Raw genomic sequence first — 20,266 nt, forward strand, 5'->3', positions numbered from 1 at the left:
CTGCAAAACATGCCCTCGGGGCTTCCAGGCTGCTTTACACAGAGTTGGGGTGGTTGAGTTGGGAGTTTGCAAGCCCTGAGAGTCCTACTTCCATCTGAGTCCCCGGTGAAGCTCTGGAATGTCCTTGCCTCTTTCTGCACACCCGGGAACCAGCAGTCCCTGTTCAGTCTTCAAGCCAGTACCTTGCTTTTCTTCCAGGACAATCCCACCAAGTTGCCTGCCCAAAGCAACATTCCTGGGGTTTTCTGACTTGGCTCCCAGGAGCTTCAGTAAGCAGACCTGTGAGCCGACTCATTAGGAGATTTGGAAGCCTGCCCAAAGCATCAGACATGGTGAGGCTGCTCTGGAACATGAAATCCTGGGAGCACTTTGCAGCTGCTGCCTGAAAGCTGACATGGAGCAGGACAGCAGCCGAGAGGGATGTTTAAAACAGTTGGCAGCTGTCAAGATCTTGTGGAGTATATTTTATATTGGAAACACCATGAACCATTGTTTCTGAAAATTAATTTTTGTTTGGAATTTCTGGCTCATGGGAGAATCTTTCTGTTTTGTTTTGAGTTTCTAAAAGATGAATCAGAATGAAACCAAATTTCATAAGATTAATTTCCCAGAAACTGGAAACCATGGATGTTGCTCAGCCAGCTCTTCTTCTATCTGTAACTTGGGCAAAAGGATCAGCCATGTTCATATTTGGGAAGGCTGGGGATAATACAGAATACTAACCTTTAATGGCTGGTGGCAACTTCAATACTTTTAAAGTACTATGTTTTAAAATAATGCAGTACAAAATGCTGCTTCTATTAGCATACAAATTGGTTTGTTAAAATCTTTAAATATATTTACATGATCATTAGCTTTGCTTACAAGGCAGGGCTGTGGAGGGTGGCTATAATAAACATTTTTGTGAGGGCTTCCTTTTTCCTGCTTTCCACAAACTCTTGAAATTCTTATGGGAGAAAGGTCCCCTTAAAATGCCCTACTGCTGAGAGTGTGACTGAGTAAGAATATCACAGAGTCTGCCCCTAAGTATGTTCATTATCAGCTGTGGGAGGATCTCTTAGACACACCAGCCTGCATCAGCTCCAGGGCTGCATAACTGAAGGAGAAACCTTGCCTTTTAGCAGGGTGCTGGCTAAGTGGATCAAACTATATTGCCATGTTATGAGCTTGTCTACCATGTAATGATCTGCTTACAGTGTTGAATGCCTAAACTTACTTTGTGGTAAAAATTACACAGAATCTCTCCCAATTTGTCATCATTTCATCCAAATGACAAGGGAGGGAGGGAGGGGAAGAGGAAAGATACCAAAAAGTAAAAAAACAGCAGAAGAACAAAACAGAAAAAGAAAGAAGGAAAAAAAAATGGCCAATACTTCAAAACCCAGTCATCCCTCCTTGCCTTAAGCCTTCCTGTTTTGTCATCTAATCACCCATTCCCCTCCTAAACTGTCCTAAAGAGGTCCCTTTAGAATGTCTCCTATTTTTGACTGCTGCAGGTCTTTCACAGTATTTCACTGTACTATTTTCTTTAGCTTGTACTCTATTTTGTTGGGAAAGTGTGATCAGCACAGCTGACGAACCGTAAGTAAAGCAGCCAAGAATGCTAGCTTGATGCTTTAGCTCTGAATCTCACTTTGTACAGGTAAGCAACTTAAGACTTAGGAAACCTGAGGTGTACTTAAAAAAAGAAAAAGTGCAAGCATCCATTCGCCGTAAAGACATTATTTAATATAGCTTTATGGGTGTGCTTCATACTTATTTTCCCAGGAATCACATTAGCAATGCTTGAAGGGGCCAGTAAAACAGATGTGTTTTAGTGCTGGCGGAATAGCAGCATTCCAAGGCTGTTTTTTGTATTCTTTCAGTGCTAGCTTGCTAGCTTTCCAAAGGAGCCAGAGTCAGCTTATATACATTCAGATTATATACAATCACCAATTGGTATGGATATGTGCTTTAATACCCTCTTACAGTTCTGGACAGTATAAGCACAAATACTGGTGTATGAATTTTAATAATTTTTAGGGCTAATAAAGTCCAGGCCAAGTGAAAAGCAATTCACTTCGGTAAGGAAAAACCCCCTCTTAATCAGTCTTCTCCTCAGTCTCAGTGTACTGATTGTAAATAGTTTTAGACAGGGCTAAAAAAGGCATAGCAGCAGTCTCAGGCAAACACTTGATAGACGAGTATGCTGTAATGGTTGTTCTTGTTAAATTTTTTCAGGTTAATACATTCTGTGAAAAATTAGAAACAAAGCAAAACATAACAAAATCTTCCCAACTTCCTTCCCTTCCTCTAATTCTGGTAGGAGATGGAATACGAGGCAGATAATCCATGAAGGGAATCAACATTGGGGAAGACATTAATACATGTACAAACACCCATATTTCCTCCTTATGAATGCCCTTTATATGACAGAGCTGTCTAAACAGCACTTAAGGAGCAACAGCAAAATGCTTGACAGACAGGCGTGATAAGTTATGGCTCAAAACATTTGCTTGCCAGACAGAAAGGGTGACTTTTTTTTCTTTTTTTTTTTTTTCCTGAAAATCCTTTAAGGTAAACTCACTCCATGTCCGCTGGCACACAGCCATTTTTCTATAAGCTCATATTACAATGCTGTATTTCTAATGGATTGGGTATGGTGCTTTTCCATTTTGCTAATGAGAAAAGCTAAAGGCCATTACTTGTTCTGATTAAGATCCCGAGGGAAGAAATGTGATGTGTATATTACCAGGCCATATGTAAAGGAAGTATGTGGCACTTCTAATCAATCAGATGAAGGGTAGACAGAAAAAGCCTTATCCTGTGACTGCAGAGGAAGAAGATATAGGGGGGAAAGGAACCATAGAAAGTGTCTTTAAAAGGTGACTTACGGGAATCAGTTTTAATGATATTAGTATGATCAATGACTACAGCTACTATCTGGGAAGGATGTAATTACCAAAATGAAAACTTTCAAATGGGAAGCCTGATCAAGGGCAGAGGTACTGTCATATTTCTCAGAGCACTGTCAGCTCTCATCCAGGCAATGTATTACCGTGTCCCTCGCAAGCATTACCATACCACCAGGTTGAGCTGTGCTTCCCTGGGGTGGGAGCAGACCGAGGGAGCGAGGGGTTGTGAAGCTTTGCATCCAGCTTAAAAACGTGGGTAAGTCTTGGCCCAAAGGCAAATTCAAGGTAAGGAGAGGCAAGGCTGGGAAAAGGGAAAGTGGAAAAGAGAGAAGTCCCAGTCATGACTGGCTTTAAGGAAAGTTTTGCAGTGGTGCACATTTAAAAACTATTTCCATTGAAAGAAAGGAAATGTTGTAGACCAGTGAGCTATTCATTGTAAAGGAGATTAAACAAAAAAAAAATGTACCAAGAGATGCACTGCTCAATTTGCAGAAGGATACTCTGGAATATCTGCTAAGATGTTTCAATATGCAGTTTCTACATGTTTAATCCTGATGTCATAGAACTTTTTCAAAATTATACCTGATTGAAATACAAAGTTTAGAGACATTTTTTTCATTCCTTTTTCAATGGCTGCATAGTTACAGCTTGAAAATGCTACAAGATACACACTCCAAATGGCAAATAAAATGAAGAGACCTTGGAGATGGGTGTTCTAAGAGAGGACAAGATCCTTCAAATGTGTCATAATGTGTAGGCAGAGCTGTAGACATATTTTTAATAATATATTAATTTCACAGAATATTATAAATCACTGCTGAGCATTAAAACTGACAAAAATTCTAACATACTACATCCCCTCAAATGGAATTCCATATGACAGATTAATGAAATGTTACTGTCAATGATGGCAAAACTATAACAAGCGATAAGGACAGCAGGAAAGAGTTTCCTGCACAATCCCAAATCTGTATTAGGGCATCTAGCTTTCCTGTATGGGACACCACTGCTTCTTTACAGGTACTTGGGAATGCTTCAAATCGATCAACCCAGGAATACAAGAAAAGGCTGTAACACTTTTCCCCATATGCTTTAAAAGAATAGTCACAAGAAACACTGGGACTGCGAATCTGGAAAACATCTTAAACCCTTCTTTTCATCAGGATGCAATACTGAGAGAGGTAGTCTCTTAGATGTCATTGGTGACAAGCCATGGATGCCACATACAATGTTGAAAAAAAATAAGAATCACAGCTGAGAAAAGCCCATCTACAGCTACAAAACCTGAATTTCAATCATCTTTAGCTTTCCTTAAAGGTGTATATTTAAAAAAATTCTACACAGGCCCTAACAGGATTTTTCAGTGAACTTTTCTGATCCCGCTGCTCCAGTCATGTGAAAAGGAACAAATGCTGCATAAAGGCACCTCAGCCTGTACAGGCAAGTAAGCAGGATGGGGGAAAAGAGCCTGGCCTTTTTTAAAGCCTCAGCCCAGTCAGGAGGATCTTGCAGAGTATCTATTTCTAGGCTAGGTTGTCCTTTCTGGTTCTTTGATGCACTTCTGGCTTTGGCACATGGACTGATTGGAAAGCTCAGACATCTTCATTCTGCACTGGTGCTCATGGATCAGCAAAATGGTCCCCTTCTGCTTTCCTTTTACACTCAAAAAAAAGATTAAGTGCTGTGCAAATATTTGCAATGGAGAAAGTCCTAACTGCACGACAGATTTTCTTGTCCAAGAGCATGACAAAGATGACAAAGTGGCTATTTTTCCATCAAATAAATTTATATCAACACCTTTAAAACCATAGGACTTTGCATGATTCACCTTACAAAGAAGGATCGCTGCTGACATACGAGTGTTACACTGAACTGCCAGGCCTCATTCCTAAAATACAAATTAACAGAGTTAACATTTAGAAAGTGTAAAACTGGCTATTCCTGAAGCTGAATAAGGGCATCTGCAGATTCCTCTCACTTAGTCGCTGATGTCAGGGACAATGAATTTAATCTTAGGACGGAGGGGGGTGTGGGGGGTGGCCTGCCAGCCTGTCCAGCCGTAATATCCCCTAATAGCCTTGAAGGAATTGTAATTCTGAACTGAAACAGCATCTGCTTAACTGTCATCCTAGCCTTAGGACTGAACTTTTTGCTTGTTGTGAAGGATCATGAGAAAGACTACACAGAGCGTGAAGATGAAAACAGAGTGAGATTAAAACCATTAAATACAACCACCAAGACACAGCTGTCCATACTGCTAGTGAACTCAAGGAAATATAAATGCCAAAATGTATTTGACATTCGTGATGGATTACGGCATGGCAATTTAGAACATTGAGTTGACTGCAAAATTCTAGTTTACAACCTTTTTCATTATTATAGAGGACAGATTATTACAGATTATTCAGTGAGAAGCAAATAAATTTCAATGCTAGGCACACTGAACAGGTAAGAGTAAAGCCAAATCTAACCAGAACTGGTAAAATCTACTCTTTTCTTACTGGGAAGAAGGGGCCAATTAGTTCAGCTGCCATGACCGGAACAGCTTACGGCAGACCATCGTGCCAAGAGTCTAGGCTTTACCTCAGATGTCCTGCTTGCATTAGCAGTATAGCTGAGCCATCCCTGGGTTTGGAATAGGAGCTGCTGTCCATGCTATAAGAAAGACTACACTGCATGGAGTCCATTTTCCTCAAAGGAAATCAAAGGTCTTGCATTAATTTGCTTATTTATTTAAGTGGTTCTATAAGGTTTAATTCATGTTTTTAAAGCACTTTGAGAATATAAGGTGCAATATATATGCTGCTGTTGTTGTCAGTTGTTTTCTACCTCAGGATGTCTCTCAAAAGACTGGAGTCTTGTTATGTTCAGGAAGAACAGCAAATGCTATAGATTCCCCCCTGTATCACTTGTACTTTGGAAAAAAAAATAGAAACTTTTGGCAGAAATCTGCATGATATGTACAGATGGAATTAAAATATTGCCACAGAAACTCCACAGCTACATAAACTTAACTGCCTAAAAAAGAAGTGTTTCAAACTAACTGTAAGTGCTGCAATTTCTTAGTTTGCGATAGGCCTAACTCTGCCTGCAAAGATCTCTATGGAATAACTACAGGCCAGGGACACTAATCCTTCACACTTCTGTGCCAGACTTGTAATTGCAATCATATATTACCATTCCTTGGAACACATATCTAATAGTGTATGCAATAAAGTAAAAATCCTAATATTTAAAATAAACTCAAGATGATGCTGTGATGCTTAAGCCGTATTTTTGCTTTTTGAAACACAAGAAAATATAATGTTGCTCATGACATTTGTATGAAATTAATGAAAAGGAAAAGTGGATTTATAAGCCTTGAAATGTATAATTCTTTTCTTTGCCTTCTGTTGCACGTTAATTACTTTAAATTTTTCAATCAATCATTTTCTGATTTCCAACTCTGTTATATAGGATAGAAATTTCAGGAAGGTCAGTGATCTTCTGCTCTCAATAGTTCAGGCACAAACTATACAAATATAATAACTCCTTATTCAACCAGTGTCCATACGCCAAATGGAATTTGTTTCTACTGCTTCCCTACATCCCATAACACATCAAGGAAATTTGAAGTTGTTGCTACTTGTATTATTTTCTACTTACTAATAAACTTTGTGTAATACAATTAAGCTTCTAAAAAGTGTAAACAAAAAAAGATATCCTTTTTCTTACATCAAAGTAGAAAGCCCCAATTAAAATAAAATACCATGAATCAAATTATGGCCACCTTGATGAAGCAGCCATTTATTACCAGGAAACTAAATTTTCTGAGAAAAGTCCATTATTTTCACAGGAAACCAGCCCTACTAATACCTAGTTAGAAGCACCTACATGTTAAAAGAACAGCAGGAAAATAGTTTTTGCTAGAAAATTACCTTTGGCTACTAAAATTTTGAGCACCAGTTTGGATTCCGTGGATAGACTAGGCAAGATCCATGAGCGCCAATGCAGAATGAAGATGTCTGAGCTTTCCAGTCAGTCCATGTGCCAAAGGCAGGAATACCATCATAGCCAAATACTCGCTTTACCTCGTTATTATATTTTTGTCACTCCTGATTAGCACTGTCAAAAATGGTCATTGAAAAAAGAACAAATAGAACCCATTTTTTAGCCCAGTGCAGGTGTTTTAGGTGGGAAGGGTTGGCGGTAGAGCAGAATCAGGGTAAACAGTACAGCAGGAAAGGAATAGTCATGTGCCTTAGTGGCTGGAAAAAAAAAAGTCAGTTTGGAAATTATAACATCTTTGGTCTATGCTGAAAACCCTGCATACAACAGTGGTTGGCAGACCAGAGAACACAAAGAGCATGACGTTTTTGCATAAGTGAAATGAGTTTGTGTCATAGAAATATTATACTGATTTGAGGGAAACCCCTGCAAGAAAACCACACTCAGCACAGGAAAACAGGGAGTTGAGGCTGGTGAACGTGCAATCATTTGGCCATTTAGCTACTAAACTCTTAAGAAACTGGCTGTTGCTATATTACAACTCCTAAAATTAAAAAGGCAAAATTAGAAGCATACAGGTGTGCCTATCACATTCAAAAGCCATAACGAATCCCAAAGGACAGAGCAGTCCTCTACGGGACTGGAAAAGGATGTGCTGCTTTGAGATACAATTGCTCCCTGGACCCACTCTGACGTGTTGCAGCTCTCATCTGCCACACAGTAGAAATCTGCCGTGTTCAACAGTTCATTTACCTTGCTAGAAAAACAACTCAATTCAGCAAACTCCCAAATTCACTCGATGCAGCTGCTCTCAAACCCCTTGTTACAGTTTAATGAAATGTGCTGACTGAGCTGTTTCATAGTAAATATTAGTTATAGCAGAACTCTCCTCCCAAATTGAGTCTTTTAGGAGCAAGAGGATTCTACAGCGCCATAGCACTGACACAGAATCACCCATAACTCACAAATAATAAAATACCATCTGAGGGCACAAAGGTTATTGCCATCAGCAGCTCCCTATGGAATTGTAAATCTTTTGAACAAAGCTTACCCTTTTTTGAGAACTGCAGGCTGAAATCACCGTATATACAGGATCCCAGTGTCTTACACAGTTTATGAAGACTGCCCCTTTAGCTCCTTCATTTAACCTTGCTTCACAAATGAGTGAACCCTGAACAGGCTGCTCTTTCCGAATGAAAATAAGAAAGATACCTCAAAAGCACTGGCAATTTGTCTTAGAGGAAGTTAAACCTTTGGGCTACCAGCTTGCCAACCATCTGATAAGCCATGTGGATTAACTGTGAAATGCACTGTGCACTGAAGTTCAGTGGGATACGCTATGGGAAAAGGCAGCAATATTCAATGGAATATTATTTTCTCAAGCATCTGCAGGTCCAGGCGTTTGCCCAACACACAGGTTATGTTATTTCTGTCACTGTGATTAAAATAAGAAAAATACTGAACATCCTTCAAATTAAATTCACTTTCAACTCCATCATATGTGTTTTCAGTAACATGGCAACGTGTCACCTTCAGAAATACTGCAGCATCTATAATCTCGTGTTTCTGTGAAGTCCCACTGACCCTGGAAGTGAAGTTTTCCCCATGAGAAAACACTGGGAATGTAAATCAAAGGTTGGTGCTCAGAGTAGAGACATTTTGCTTAACAAAATGTACCCATCCCATTGAAAAAAAAAAAATAATGCCAAAAGCAAGCAGTATACTTACTAATCCACACAACACATGTTGAAATGAGTCAGTCTTAACTCTTGGTCCCAAATGTTTTTTTCGAAGTGAATACTGTGAATGGTCACTTGCAGCATATGTTTACTCTTTGACCGTGTGAACTTCAGACATTGTAAATAAAGTTATTTTGATGTACAGCTCTTTTCTCAGTCTTGGTACATCATGCTCAGTAAACATTTTTAAAAGTTTTAATAATTTCCTGAAGTCTCAGTACTTAAATGAATAGAAAATAAAAATGAAATTATTATTACTTGTTTTAACCGAAATAACAATGTTTCTTTGCTATGAAAAACAGAGGTTGGAGATGAAAAAAGGCTCTTAAACCATTACTGTGTTTTTGTGTCAACATCTGAAAGTCCCTCCTGAGGATTTTAAGGTGTTTGGCCCAGTTGAGTTCTAGATGTCCCAAACAATGACCTTTTCATGATTCATTTCAAACACTAGTCTAAATATATTACCAATTTATGCAAGATATTCAAGTTCTGCTTTCCCTATTTTACTTTCAGATCCTTATTTATATTGTTAGCACCATTAAAACCATCTCCTCCTTTCCTTGGATGCCCTTCACGTAGCTACATTGTGTTATAAACTACTGTTGTCTATCACCTTCATGCCCTTTTCTTTCAGCTAAAGTTTACGACATCTGTGATTGAAGTTGATACAAGTACTTCACCTTAGACAGAACTGATATTGTGTGAAGGACTGCAACAGTGCTTAGCAGAAACTAGTTGTTCTTCCATATAATTTATCGTGTCGTTCTTTTCCATTAAGGATACCGACCCTTCAAGGATTTCAGGACTTCTTGCTGTGCTTACATGCACTTGTAGCATGTGGAGACATAACCACAGGATTGTTTCCCAGCTCTTGGCAGGGAAGAGCTGTGGAAGCACCACCTCTGGGAGACACTTCTTGCTTTTCACATGATCACAGTTTGGCAAAAAAACCCTCACCTCTCTAAGATCCTCAAACTTGTTTTGGATTACAGAGGCCCCACAGAGTTTGTCTGCACCACTGATGATTTGGATTCATTACTTCTCTGGAAAGCCATATTCATCATTTCTGTCAGGATCACCTAAGTCTACTTTAAACACAGGCAGGACAATAAAAACAAGTTTCATTCTAATAAGGCAGAGTTACATTCTTGATTACAAAATGGAAAACATGTTTACAAAAGAGAAACACACCAAAAAAATACAGATGACAGACCGCATATTTAGAGTACTTTTGTTTTCCACCTTTTATTGAGTTTGTCAGTTGTAGGTGTGGCAGGATGTTTCAAACCTAGAATTATTTTCAGCTGTTTTTAACCTATTATTTGTTCCTCTTTTCTACTCCCCTGTCTGTTAAATAAAGAGCCTCTTTCAGCTAAATCTTATACAAATCACTAAAGCCAAACCAAAACAAACTAAACCAACCTTCTCTCCCCCAAACCTGCCCTGTTATTTGTGGCATCAACACAATTTCACATGAATGTGCGTGAACATATACTTTTTTCCTCTTAACATTCAAAGTATTTAGAGGAATGATCTACTAGTAGCTAGCAAAATGAGTTCACAATCTTGGTTCATCTCTAGCAGACGAACAAAATTTAAAAATGAACAAAAATTGCTGAGACTATGACTAAAGGTGAGCCTTTTGGGGGAGGATATGCTGCAGACCACTATGCCAGATACTACAAGTTTTATGGCTTTCGGTTTCTATTCACTATTGCAAAATGGTGAATCACCATGGCTATCACTAAATAACAAACATGCTTTGGAAGAGGTGGCTTTGAACTATATTCCCATTGTCCTTCAAAGTATCACCAGGTAGCACTTCTAGAAATCACAAAATAGAACTGTAGCAGTCATATGTAAGAAGATATATGAGAAACAAGCCTTTAAATATTCTAGTTCACAGATATGTGGAAGTCATCTGCAAATTAATTGTATGAATGATATTTGTCTGATGATGAAAATTAAGTTATATTAGTCATGGCTTTTCTAGCTGATACTTTTTGCTTTGCTGATCCATCGCTGTTGCTTTGCGTTGATTTAACTTTTTATCACCACAATCAGGGAGTTGAGTCTTACTCTGAAAGGGAATCTGGGCTAATGTTGCTTTGAGTCAGTAGCTGATACCTCAAAGACAGGCAAGGAGTCCTCAGCAAAAGCACTTGTTCATTTGTGGAAGTGTCGTGTGAAAGTAAAATTTAACACAGAATAAAAGCTACTGACATGCTGGGCTCATATGAAGGGCTGCTTGAACCAAAAATGGAATTCCCTCCATCTGTGTTTATTCTCCTTTTACATTCCCCTTCTCTGCCTGTGGCAGGCACTGGCTTTGAAGGTAGGCACACTTTCACATAAAGGCAAACAATAAACCACTACCAACAAATGATAGGAAAGTAAAGCCGAGTTCAGAAGAGAAGGGGTAACACACAGAAATGGGATTTTATAAACTCAATTAATTCACAAATACCATGTAACCACAGCTATGGTCAAATGTAGACTGTGGAACCCATGCTGAGACAGCTGATTAGAAAGAGCCTCCTCTACACGAGGGCTGATCACCCCAATTCTTACAAGAGTCTGTGTGACTTCAAGATGGTCCAAAAAGGGAAAAGATCATATCTTTCCTTGTTCACCCTACCAGGTATTTGGCCTGTACTGTCAAATTAAGAATTTTTCCACCCTGCTGCTGCACCTGCAAATGTTTCTTTATACAAACGTTGAATCTATTTTTTTTTAAGATTGCTAACCTATTTGTCTCAATAATATTTAGTGGCAGCAAATTCTGCAAATTGATTAAATGCTTCATCAAAAAGTTATTTGTTCCTTGTTGACTGCTTGGAATCTGGTGCTTTTCAGTTGCACTGAGTGCCCCTTTTTTATCTCAAATTATGTATCAGGCGAATTGGAGCTGCCTTTCAAGAGGCTGTTTGGGAAGGAAGGTGCAGGAGGAGTTACTTGTTTTTTATAAATCTTGAGAGAGCTTATGCTGTTCTTCTCCCTTCCAACCAGAATAATTTCTCCTTAAATGGATCTCCTGGCCCATATGGCTCCATGTTGTTAATCACTTGCATTTGCCCTGGACCTTGGCTGAGTAAATGGACGAGGATGATCTTAGTTTCAGCCTGAACTGAGCTAATTTCATTTGCAATGGGTTCAGTCCTATATTTTCCACACAAACAGTAACTGAAACAGTCACTCAATAAATAAAATAAAAGAGCTTTAAGATTAACACCTGATAACATGAAAGGCACAAGACTGCAAAGATACTTTGCCCCTGTAACTCTCCAGGGACCTTGCAACATACAATTAGAATAACAGAGAGTGCTTTTTGAACAAGGATCTGAACATCAGGGGAATGCGATGATGTTTCAGCTCCATGTAGCTGTAGTATGTGCAAATAGAATTGCAGATTAAACAAGAAAAAAACAACCCTATCTAACAAAGCAGTTATTCTGCCGAGGCCTTTAGGCGACATTTTAAACCACCAGTGACCATGGAGTATCCAAAGGAAATAAAAGATAAAAAACTTATAACAAGCTTGTTGTTCCATTGAAGAGTTCTGGAGATATCATCAAGCTCTGCTGGCAACAAAAAGAACTAACAAAGTGAAAGATAAGACTGATGTACCCGCATAACAAGCCTGTTATTCCACTGAGAGATTTCTGGTGATACTATAAACCAGGAAAGCTGAGTTAGGGTGGTTTGCAGTTTCAGCAGAATCCCACATTGCGTCAATGTAGTTCTTCCACCTGACTGCATTTTTAATACAGAGGCATCCAGAACAAGTAACAATTTTTTTTAGGTTTTTGTTTGTTTGTTTGTTTAAAAAGTGCAATGGAGAGCTTATTTTGTAAGTTGCCTATTACCTATCTAAATTAGAAACTGAAAGCTGAGTGAACTGTCTGCAAGCGTGAAGAACAATTAAGCAGCAGAGTTGAGCTAGCAGTTTTAGTAAGAAACCTGGCTTCTACTCACTCTCCCATGGGTGTGGGCCTCAAAGGTTTAAGATGAAACAAGCCTACGGTAAGGCAGTTCCAAAAGACAGGGGAAAAAAGCTGGAATTACCCCTCTGCCAATGAGGACTAACAAAGGCTGCCTCAATCTATTGGATGAAACTGGAACCCAAGTGGTATCTGAAATGGTTGCTAACAGCAGGGAGGGGAGAGAAACCCAGACAAAGAAAGTGCAGAACAGAAAACTTCCTTCAGGAAAGAGCAGCAGAAGAGGAAGAATAGAACAAATCTTCTTCCCACTGAAGAGATGGATTATTGCTGCTGACGGATGGCCAAACATGGAAGTGCTGCAGTAAAAGGGAGCCGAGCAACAGGGACTGAAAGCAGTGATCAGACTGCTCAGTTTTTATATTTCTAAAGGTTTTTGTATTATATCCATTCAGGCATCAGTCACTACTTTATTAAACCACGAAACAGGTGTCAGATCAATGGCTCTATTGGAAACATTTTGAATGACAAGCTGATAATGGAACAATTCCACCCTCCGTACATTATTAAACACATACTAATGCTGCTCTTTCAATGCTACCCTTACAGACTCACTCACTCTATTCTCCCTCTATGGTACATTTTTTAATAGCAGACCTAATTGTAGATGAATATTACATAGGAAAAACAAGACTTACTGTAATAAATAATAACAAACTAGTAAACAAATGAAAAATGTCAAGGTTAAAACTGGTTGTCTGTCTTCACATTATGCCTCCTGGCATTAAAATTTCATTTAAATACAATTGTAGGAGCTAAGGCTGGGTTGTCAGCCTTAATCAGAACATTCAGAGTTATCGCCTTTTTGCTGTAATCTTGACATAATTTAAGCTTAGGTTTTCTTTACATATTTGCCCATAGCCAGCACACCCATGTAAATACTTTCTGCTCTTTCTGAGTGAAGAGGTATGTATGAAATATACATATAAATATGGCAGAAATCGCCCCTCTGGCAGATTCTCTGCTTAACTCCAGATTTCAGGCAGATTTGGGGAGGTGATCAGAGCAGCACACTTGGCTCTCAATTCATCGGTAACATAACCTGTATTTTCACTGGCAGAAATCAATTTGATTTTCATAAAGGCAGAAAGGAATTATGTTCTTGGTGGATGAAGCACAAAGCACAGTAACAGGGAGATACAAATGCTGTATGAAAATCTTTCACAGCACAGGAACATGGGATTGAGTTGCCACAAAATGCAGAACATTACCTCCTCTCTTCCCCTGGTGCCCTGTACTGTCCTTTGGGCTGGAATACTTGCTACAGCTGTATGTTTTTGTGAGGTGGGCAGTGATATCAAGTCCAGATGGATTTGCAGCTTTTCACTTGGCCTGGGATCTTGACAGCATTAGGGCATCCTCCTGACTAGAGGAGTGCTTAGTATAGCAGAGATGTCTGATTTTATGTAGACAATTCAATAATAGATAAGAAATAAAAATGTTAAAAAAGATAATAAAATAAAATTAAATACACATTCTTTGGGGGGTGTGGAGAGAAAGAAAACTTCTTGTTCCTATTCTTGCAACTGGTTTCCTAAACAAAATTCTTTGTGCTTTTTGGGGCCAGTAACTGAAGGCTTCCCACAGCACAAGGGCAAGGCAGCTGGCTGTGAGTGGGGCTGTAGGAAAACGGCTCTTTTTCGGCTGCTGAATTAGATGCTCCCCGCTGGAAGTGAGCAGCCCTGCCAGCACTTAGCCAGAAATGCCCCCCCTGGCCTCATGACTAAATAATCAAGTGCAGGCAGAGATGGAGGCAGCTGCCCCTCGAATTCCCATGGGGTTTTGTATTGGGTTTGCATGGCAAGGTTTTGGTAGCGGGGAGGCTACAGGGGTGGCTTCTGTGAGAAGCTGCTAGAAGCTTCCCCTACATCCAGCAGAGCCAATGCCAGCTGGCTCCAAGACGGACCTGCTGCTGGCCAAGTCTGAGCCCATCAGTGACAGTGGTAGCACCTCTGGGATAACTTATTTAAGAAGGGGAAAAAAATCAGAGCAGAGATTTCCCTGCAGCCCGTGGGGAAGACCATGGTGAGGCAGGCTGTCCACCTGCAGCCCGTGGAGGACCCCGTGCCGGAGCAGGTGGATGCCCAAAGGAGGCTGTGACCCTGTGGGAAGCCTGTGCTGGAGCAGGCTCCTGGCACGACCTGTGGACCCATGGAGAGAGGAGCCCACGCTGGAGCAGGTTTGCTGGCAGGACTTGTGACCCCATGGGGGACCCACACTGGAGCAGTGCGCTCCTGAAGGACTGCACGCTGTGCAAGGGACGCAATGCTGGAGCAGTCTGTTCCTGAAGGACTACAGCCTGTGCAAAGGACCCACCTGCAGCAGTTCATGAAGAACTGCAGTCCATGGGAAGGACCCACACTGGAGAACTTCTTGGAGGACTGTCTCCCATGGGAGGGACCCCACACTGGAGCAGGGGAAGAGTGAGAAGCCCTCCCTCTGAGGAGGAAGGAGCGGCAGAGACAACGTGTGATCAACTGACTCCAAGCCCCATTCCCCATCCCCCCGTGCTGCTGCAGGGGGTAGGTAGAGAATTTGGGAGTGAAGCTGTGCCCGGGAAGAAGAGAGGGGTGGGGGGAATGTGTTTTAAGATTGGTTTTATTTCTCATTACCCTACTCTGGCTTGATTGGCAATAAATTAAGTTAATTTTCCCCAAGTCAAATCTGTTTTGCCTGTGACAGTAATTGGTGAGTGATCTCTCCCTGTCCTTATCTTGACCCACAAGCCTGTTGTTGTGTTTTCTCTCCCCTGTCCAGTTGAGGAGGGGGAGCGATAGAGCGGCTGCATGGTGCTTATTTGCTGGCTGGGGTTAAACCATGACAGGTTTTAACATGTGCTTCAGAGCTGAGAGATCAAAACTCAAATCCAATTTTTGGTGTCGAAGCAGGAATTGGCAGAGGTCACTCTTACTCAGGTAATTCGCCTCACCGAAGGGCTAAAGAGTGCTTCTCTGTGAAGGGTCTCTCCTCTGGAATGGGTCCAGCCTGGACAGAGTATTTTAATCTTTTAGAGTGCATCAAAAGGCAGAGTAAGTCCCACAAGATATGAGGCATGCATAGGCCCATATGCTGTTTCTCTAGCTTACTTGCTAGAGAATAGATTTTCTGTTGAAGCAGTATTTTAGAAACCCAGCATTCTTCCTGAATCAGGCAAGTTTAGATGTGGGTTTGAAGTCAACTCTCACTTAAGTGACCACAGAGGTCTGTTTTGCCTGAAAAATATGTTATGTTAATTAGCAAAATGGTTTGTCTAAGGAAATGAATTTATGAGAGCCTTTTAATAAAAACTGCTTTACATATTGCAAGCTTTTAAATTAAATTGGGACAGAGTTACAGCCAACACTGAGAAGAACTGTTTGTGATTTTTTTGGCTTGTTTGCTTAAAAAAACCTGGTTGGTTTCTTGAAAGATAGCTGGTGGCTCTTTCTGGCACCTTGTTGCACAGTTTTAAGGATGAAATTAAAAAATATATTTGTAACAGAAATGTATAGTTCATATCTTATATCTCACATAAAACTTAGTCCTGCTAAGGTACTCACAGTAGCATGGTTTGTACTTGGCTCAATTCATCACGGCATTATGCTCTCAATGCTCCTCTCTCTGGACTGAAATTCGGACTTCAGAATAAATGAAGTAAAAATATCTCTAAATAAATCATATCTCTAAATAGGTTGTCCATTTTCCCCACATTTTTTTTCTGTAACAGAACACGTTAGGAAAATTTGATTTCAAGTCAGGATGGATAAATCCAACAAAACTGCTACTGGCAGCCCAGATCCTGAAGTTCTTCCTTTAATTCCTGACAGGAGGAATTCCTGATGACCTCCATGATTATCCTGCTTGCATGAGGACTTTAACTGAATATGGTGCTGATGGCGTTCTTACCAAAGAGAAATCCTGTACGTGATAAAATAGGGTGTAATTTGAGATTTATGAAAAGCCTATGGATATTGTAACACCCATTAATCATTTACTTTTTCTTGCTCTTTAAGTTTTCTGTAAATGAGTTAGGAGTTTTAAAGATAGTAAACATAAACCTATATGGTATACCTCTGAATGTATTCAAGAAGTTATCAGGGAATGCTGTGACCTTAAAAGATAGGACTGTGTAAAGAGCTAGGAAAAGGAAGGAAAAATATTCTTTCAGTTGCAGTAAAATAAATTCAGGATGTTATTATCACCCACTAGATCACCCACTGCCTTTTGGAGTCCTTTCCCTGTCTCCCCAGATGGATTTGTTACTATGGATTTGTTGTTATGAGCATTGTAATAGTCGTCTCAAGTCGGAAGAGAACATTAGCTGGGAATTTTCTAGTTTGCATTAAGATGGCAAGAAAACGAGTGCAGAAGACAACGTCTGGTAGAGTCATGGAAATGAAAGTGACAGACAGAAGGAAAAAATCATAGGAGCTGCCCAGCAGCACAACCAGAATTCATTTTCCACTTCCTTGTCTTAAGTTGTAAACACGCTTTTGCATCACAGAAATTACACACGCAGAAATTCTCATTAGTTCTAGTATTTCCTTCAATTTCATGTCTTCAGAGGGGAAAAATGCTGATACTAACTTTAAGATATAATTCCTATTTCTTTTGGTTGTTGAATGAAACATTTAAAATAATAGGAATAAACAACAAACCATCATATTTAAGTTTCATCAGAAATAAACACAGAAGTCTCAGATCTTAACAGTTTTTTTAAAGAAGGGGGAAAAGACACTAGAGTTAGAATTAAATTCAACAGATAAGAAAAAAGGAGAGGAAGAGAAGAAGATCAGGAAGAGGAAGAGAAGACCGAATACAGTGGGTTAAATTACTTTGTACAGATGTAACTTTATTCAGTACCTTATTCAAACTAAAAAAAATCCCCACAACCAAAGTTGGAAAACTGTGTTCCTACAGATTAGTATCAAGTAGCGCAGTGGTGAAATAGAAAAAAATTTCACAAGTGCTTAATAGATCTTTCATGTAATTATTATGTAAAGAGCATGTGTGCTGAAGACATAAAAGTGTAATCTTTATGCCTGTATTTTTGTAAAAATATACATGTATATGTAGCGTGCACACATTCATGTATCAAGCCACCATATATTGTGTGTAGGCCATTGTATTTTAGGAGCTTGTCACAGAGTTTTAATCATTTTTATCGAAAGTATTTTTTGCCTTTCTCTGACTCTGGGGGAATTAATTGAGTCTGACTTACACAGCTTAAAGAGAAAGTAATTGTTGAAATATGCATGTTTAAATATAATATACCAGAAACACAGCTGACCTTGACCCAAAATCACATTTCTGAGCCTGGAGCAAACTATGTATGGCTGGCTGCTGTGGTTTAGAAGTCAGTAGTGGATCCTACCACGAAGCCAGAACTCCCATTTCCCAGAGCTATAAAACTTTCTGGATTGACAAGCAAACAATTTCTGATTAAAAACCAAACTGATATAGGAGTACTTCCATATTTACGTGAGAATTAGTACAGATAATTCCTGCTAAGTACAGAGCAGGTTTTGTTGACCTACTGTTTCACTACTCATACTACTTTGTCATTTCTGTTCTATAATACCTAATGCTGACTGTATGATAGTTTTAGAAATATATCTGTAGATACGTGCTTGCGTGACATAGCGATATGAGGATATCGTTTGTGTAGTACATCACGTTTGGGTCATGATGAAAAGCACTTTGATACGTTTGCCCAGACAGGGTCAGACATCTCTGGACATGGAGAAAAAACAAAGGAAACCACAGCAATATTAAACTGCAAAAAGGTGAAGCACTGAAAACCCAAGAGTAATAAATTACCTTGAGAAACTCAGTAAGCAATAAATGTTTTGCAATATAGAAAGTAAATAGTATAATCTATGATCTTACCGTTCCTGTTGTGCCCAAGGAAAGGTGGTTCATCTGTTGGGTCAGAGGGCCCATCATGCTTGCTGGCTGCATTGACATAGTGTGGTCCATTGTTGGTGTTATCACAGCACCCTACAAATACACATCATTTACACTTCAACATTTCACTTTAAAAAAAACACCCCAGCATTCTCTAAATTAGTGAACCTGGCTGAAAACTTGACATGAATCTTAAAAGAGACTAATATATCTGTCAGAAGAAATATGTTTTGTTCTATTGACAACCAAGCTACACACATATATTATTTGTACTCCTAATGAGGCCATTTTATGTCAGTTCCAATTAAGCGTCATTTTTTACTTCATCGCTTCTGACAAACAAATGCATATGTTCTTTCTATGATGAATGCTACTGTACATTGCAAAATGCCTGTCATTTCTATTTTTCCTTCTCTTATATAGAACAATCTTATGGACAGAACACATATGTCCCCAATTTTCTCTGACTTCTAAAACCTTCAGTCTCTGAGATCTTCAACCTATTATGGTAATTATCTTGGATTTTTCCAGTCTCAATTAAGAACCCTTACTCATGACATTTTATAGCTGATTGAGTAAGACTAGCTATTGACAGTGAGTTTGGTAGTGACACCCAGTTAAAACACACAGCATTTAAAAGCATTTTTCTTCTCTGCATTAAAAACAAAGACATTAATAACAAACAGCATATGAACTAAAGCAAGAACAAGACTTTGAACAAAAATTAAACAAAAGACATGCCAGAGAAGCTTTGGAGAAAGCTTCTTTGCCATTCATATTCCTTGGTTTTTGCTCTCCCACTCCCCAAGGTCCCATGTTGGTAACCTCATGCCTTACTGAATTGTTGATTTTCTTCAGTTCTATGGTATAAAATGCTATTTCCTGTGTTGGTTAGAGAAAGTCAGTGAGAAACAGAGTGGTCTGCTCTTTTTCTTGCAGACAGTGAAATAAGGAAGTATTTCCAGCTATTTCATCATATGAAATAATAGCTCTACTTTGTGCATATGTATGTTTGTGTGCACACATTATAAATTTGCACAATCACAACATTACATCTGCTACAAAGAGTGGAAAATGTTGATGAATGTATTTGTTTAAAAAAAAAAAAAGGAAAACTGACATTTTTTCCGTCACGATTACTGACAAAATCCACCTATAAACAGGAATTTAAAATAAACTAGTTCCAAACCCCAAAGCACACCTGTTCTTAAGTGCCTGTCTCACATTTATGTAAAGCTATGTGACTGCATTGCCAAGGATCTGATTAGAAGCAAAATATTTCAAATTTTCAGTCGCAAATAAAAAATATAAATAAAAAATACTGGGGAAGTGCCAATTCAATTTTTTCTCACCTTCCAGCAATTTTTTGTCTATGCCCATCCTATCTGAGAAGTGTAGATTCTGCAGCAAACTCATTACTTGCATGCAATGGTAAGGAGAAGGTAGGCTCAGCTTGGTTAGTCCTTTTTGTAATACCCTCAGCTTGTTTAATGTCACATAGTGGATTACGTTTCTTGTACTGAAAAGAGTCCCTAGAGAAATCTGGCAAATTACAGAAACTAGCCTCCACAGAATATCTGTCATGATTCCAAATAAATGCTTATAAAACAAGCTGATCAGTGTGCAAGTATCAAACCTGCAACACTTGCCAAGACTTTTGCCTCTTTCTTGGCTATATTAATTTGCACTGGTTTACAAAGATTAACCCACTGATTAACTCATTCTAATAAACTACCGCAGTGCTAACCTTCTCCTTGTT

At 39.3% G+C, this 20,266-nt stretch overlaps 1 protein-coding gene across 5 annotated transcripts in view; it reads right to left on the reverse strand.

The window, feature by feature from the left end:
* The window catches only part of RBMS3 (RNA binding motif single stranded interacting protein 3), a 724,729-nt gene that overhangs the window by 21,980 nt on the left and 682,483 nt on the right, over positions 1-20,266 (reverse strand). For all 5 annotated transcript variants that reach the window (XM_030009264.2, XM_030009261.2, XM_030009262.1 and 2 more), the window contains one exon: positions 18,490-18,600. In XM_030009264.2, coding sequence (XP_029865124.1) covers positions 18,490-18,600 — 111 coding nt within the window. The remainder of the gene's footprint in view (positions 1-18,489; positions 18,601-20,266) is intronic.

The sequence above is a fragment of the Aquila chrysaetos genome, chromosome 3 (genome assembly GCF_900496995.4).
Source record: "Aquila chrysaetos chrysaetos chromosome 3, bAquChr1.4, whole genome shotgun sequence".
Taxonomy (NCBI): domain Eukaryota; kingdom Metazoa; phylum Chordata; class Aves; order Accipitriformes; family Accipitridae; genus Aquila; species Aquila chrysaetos.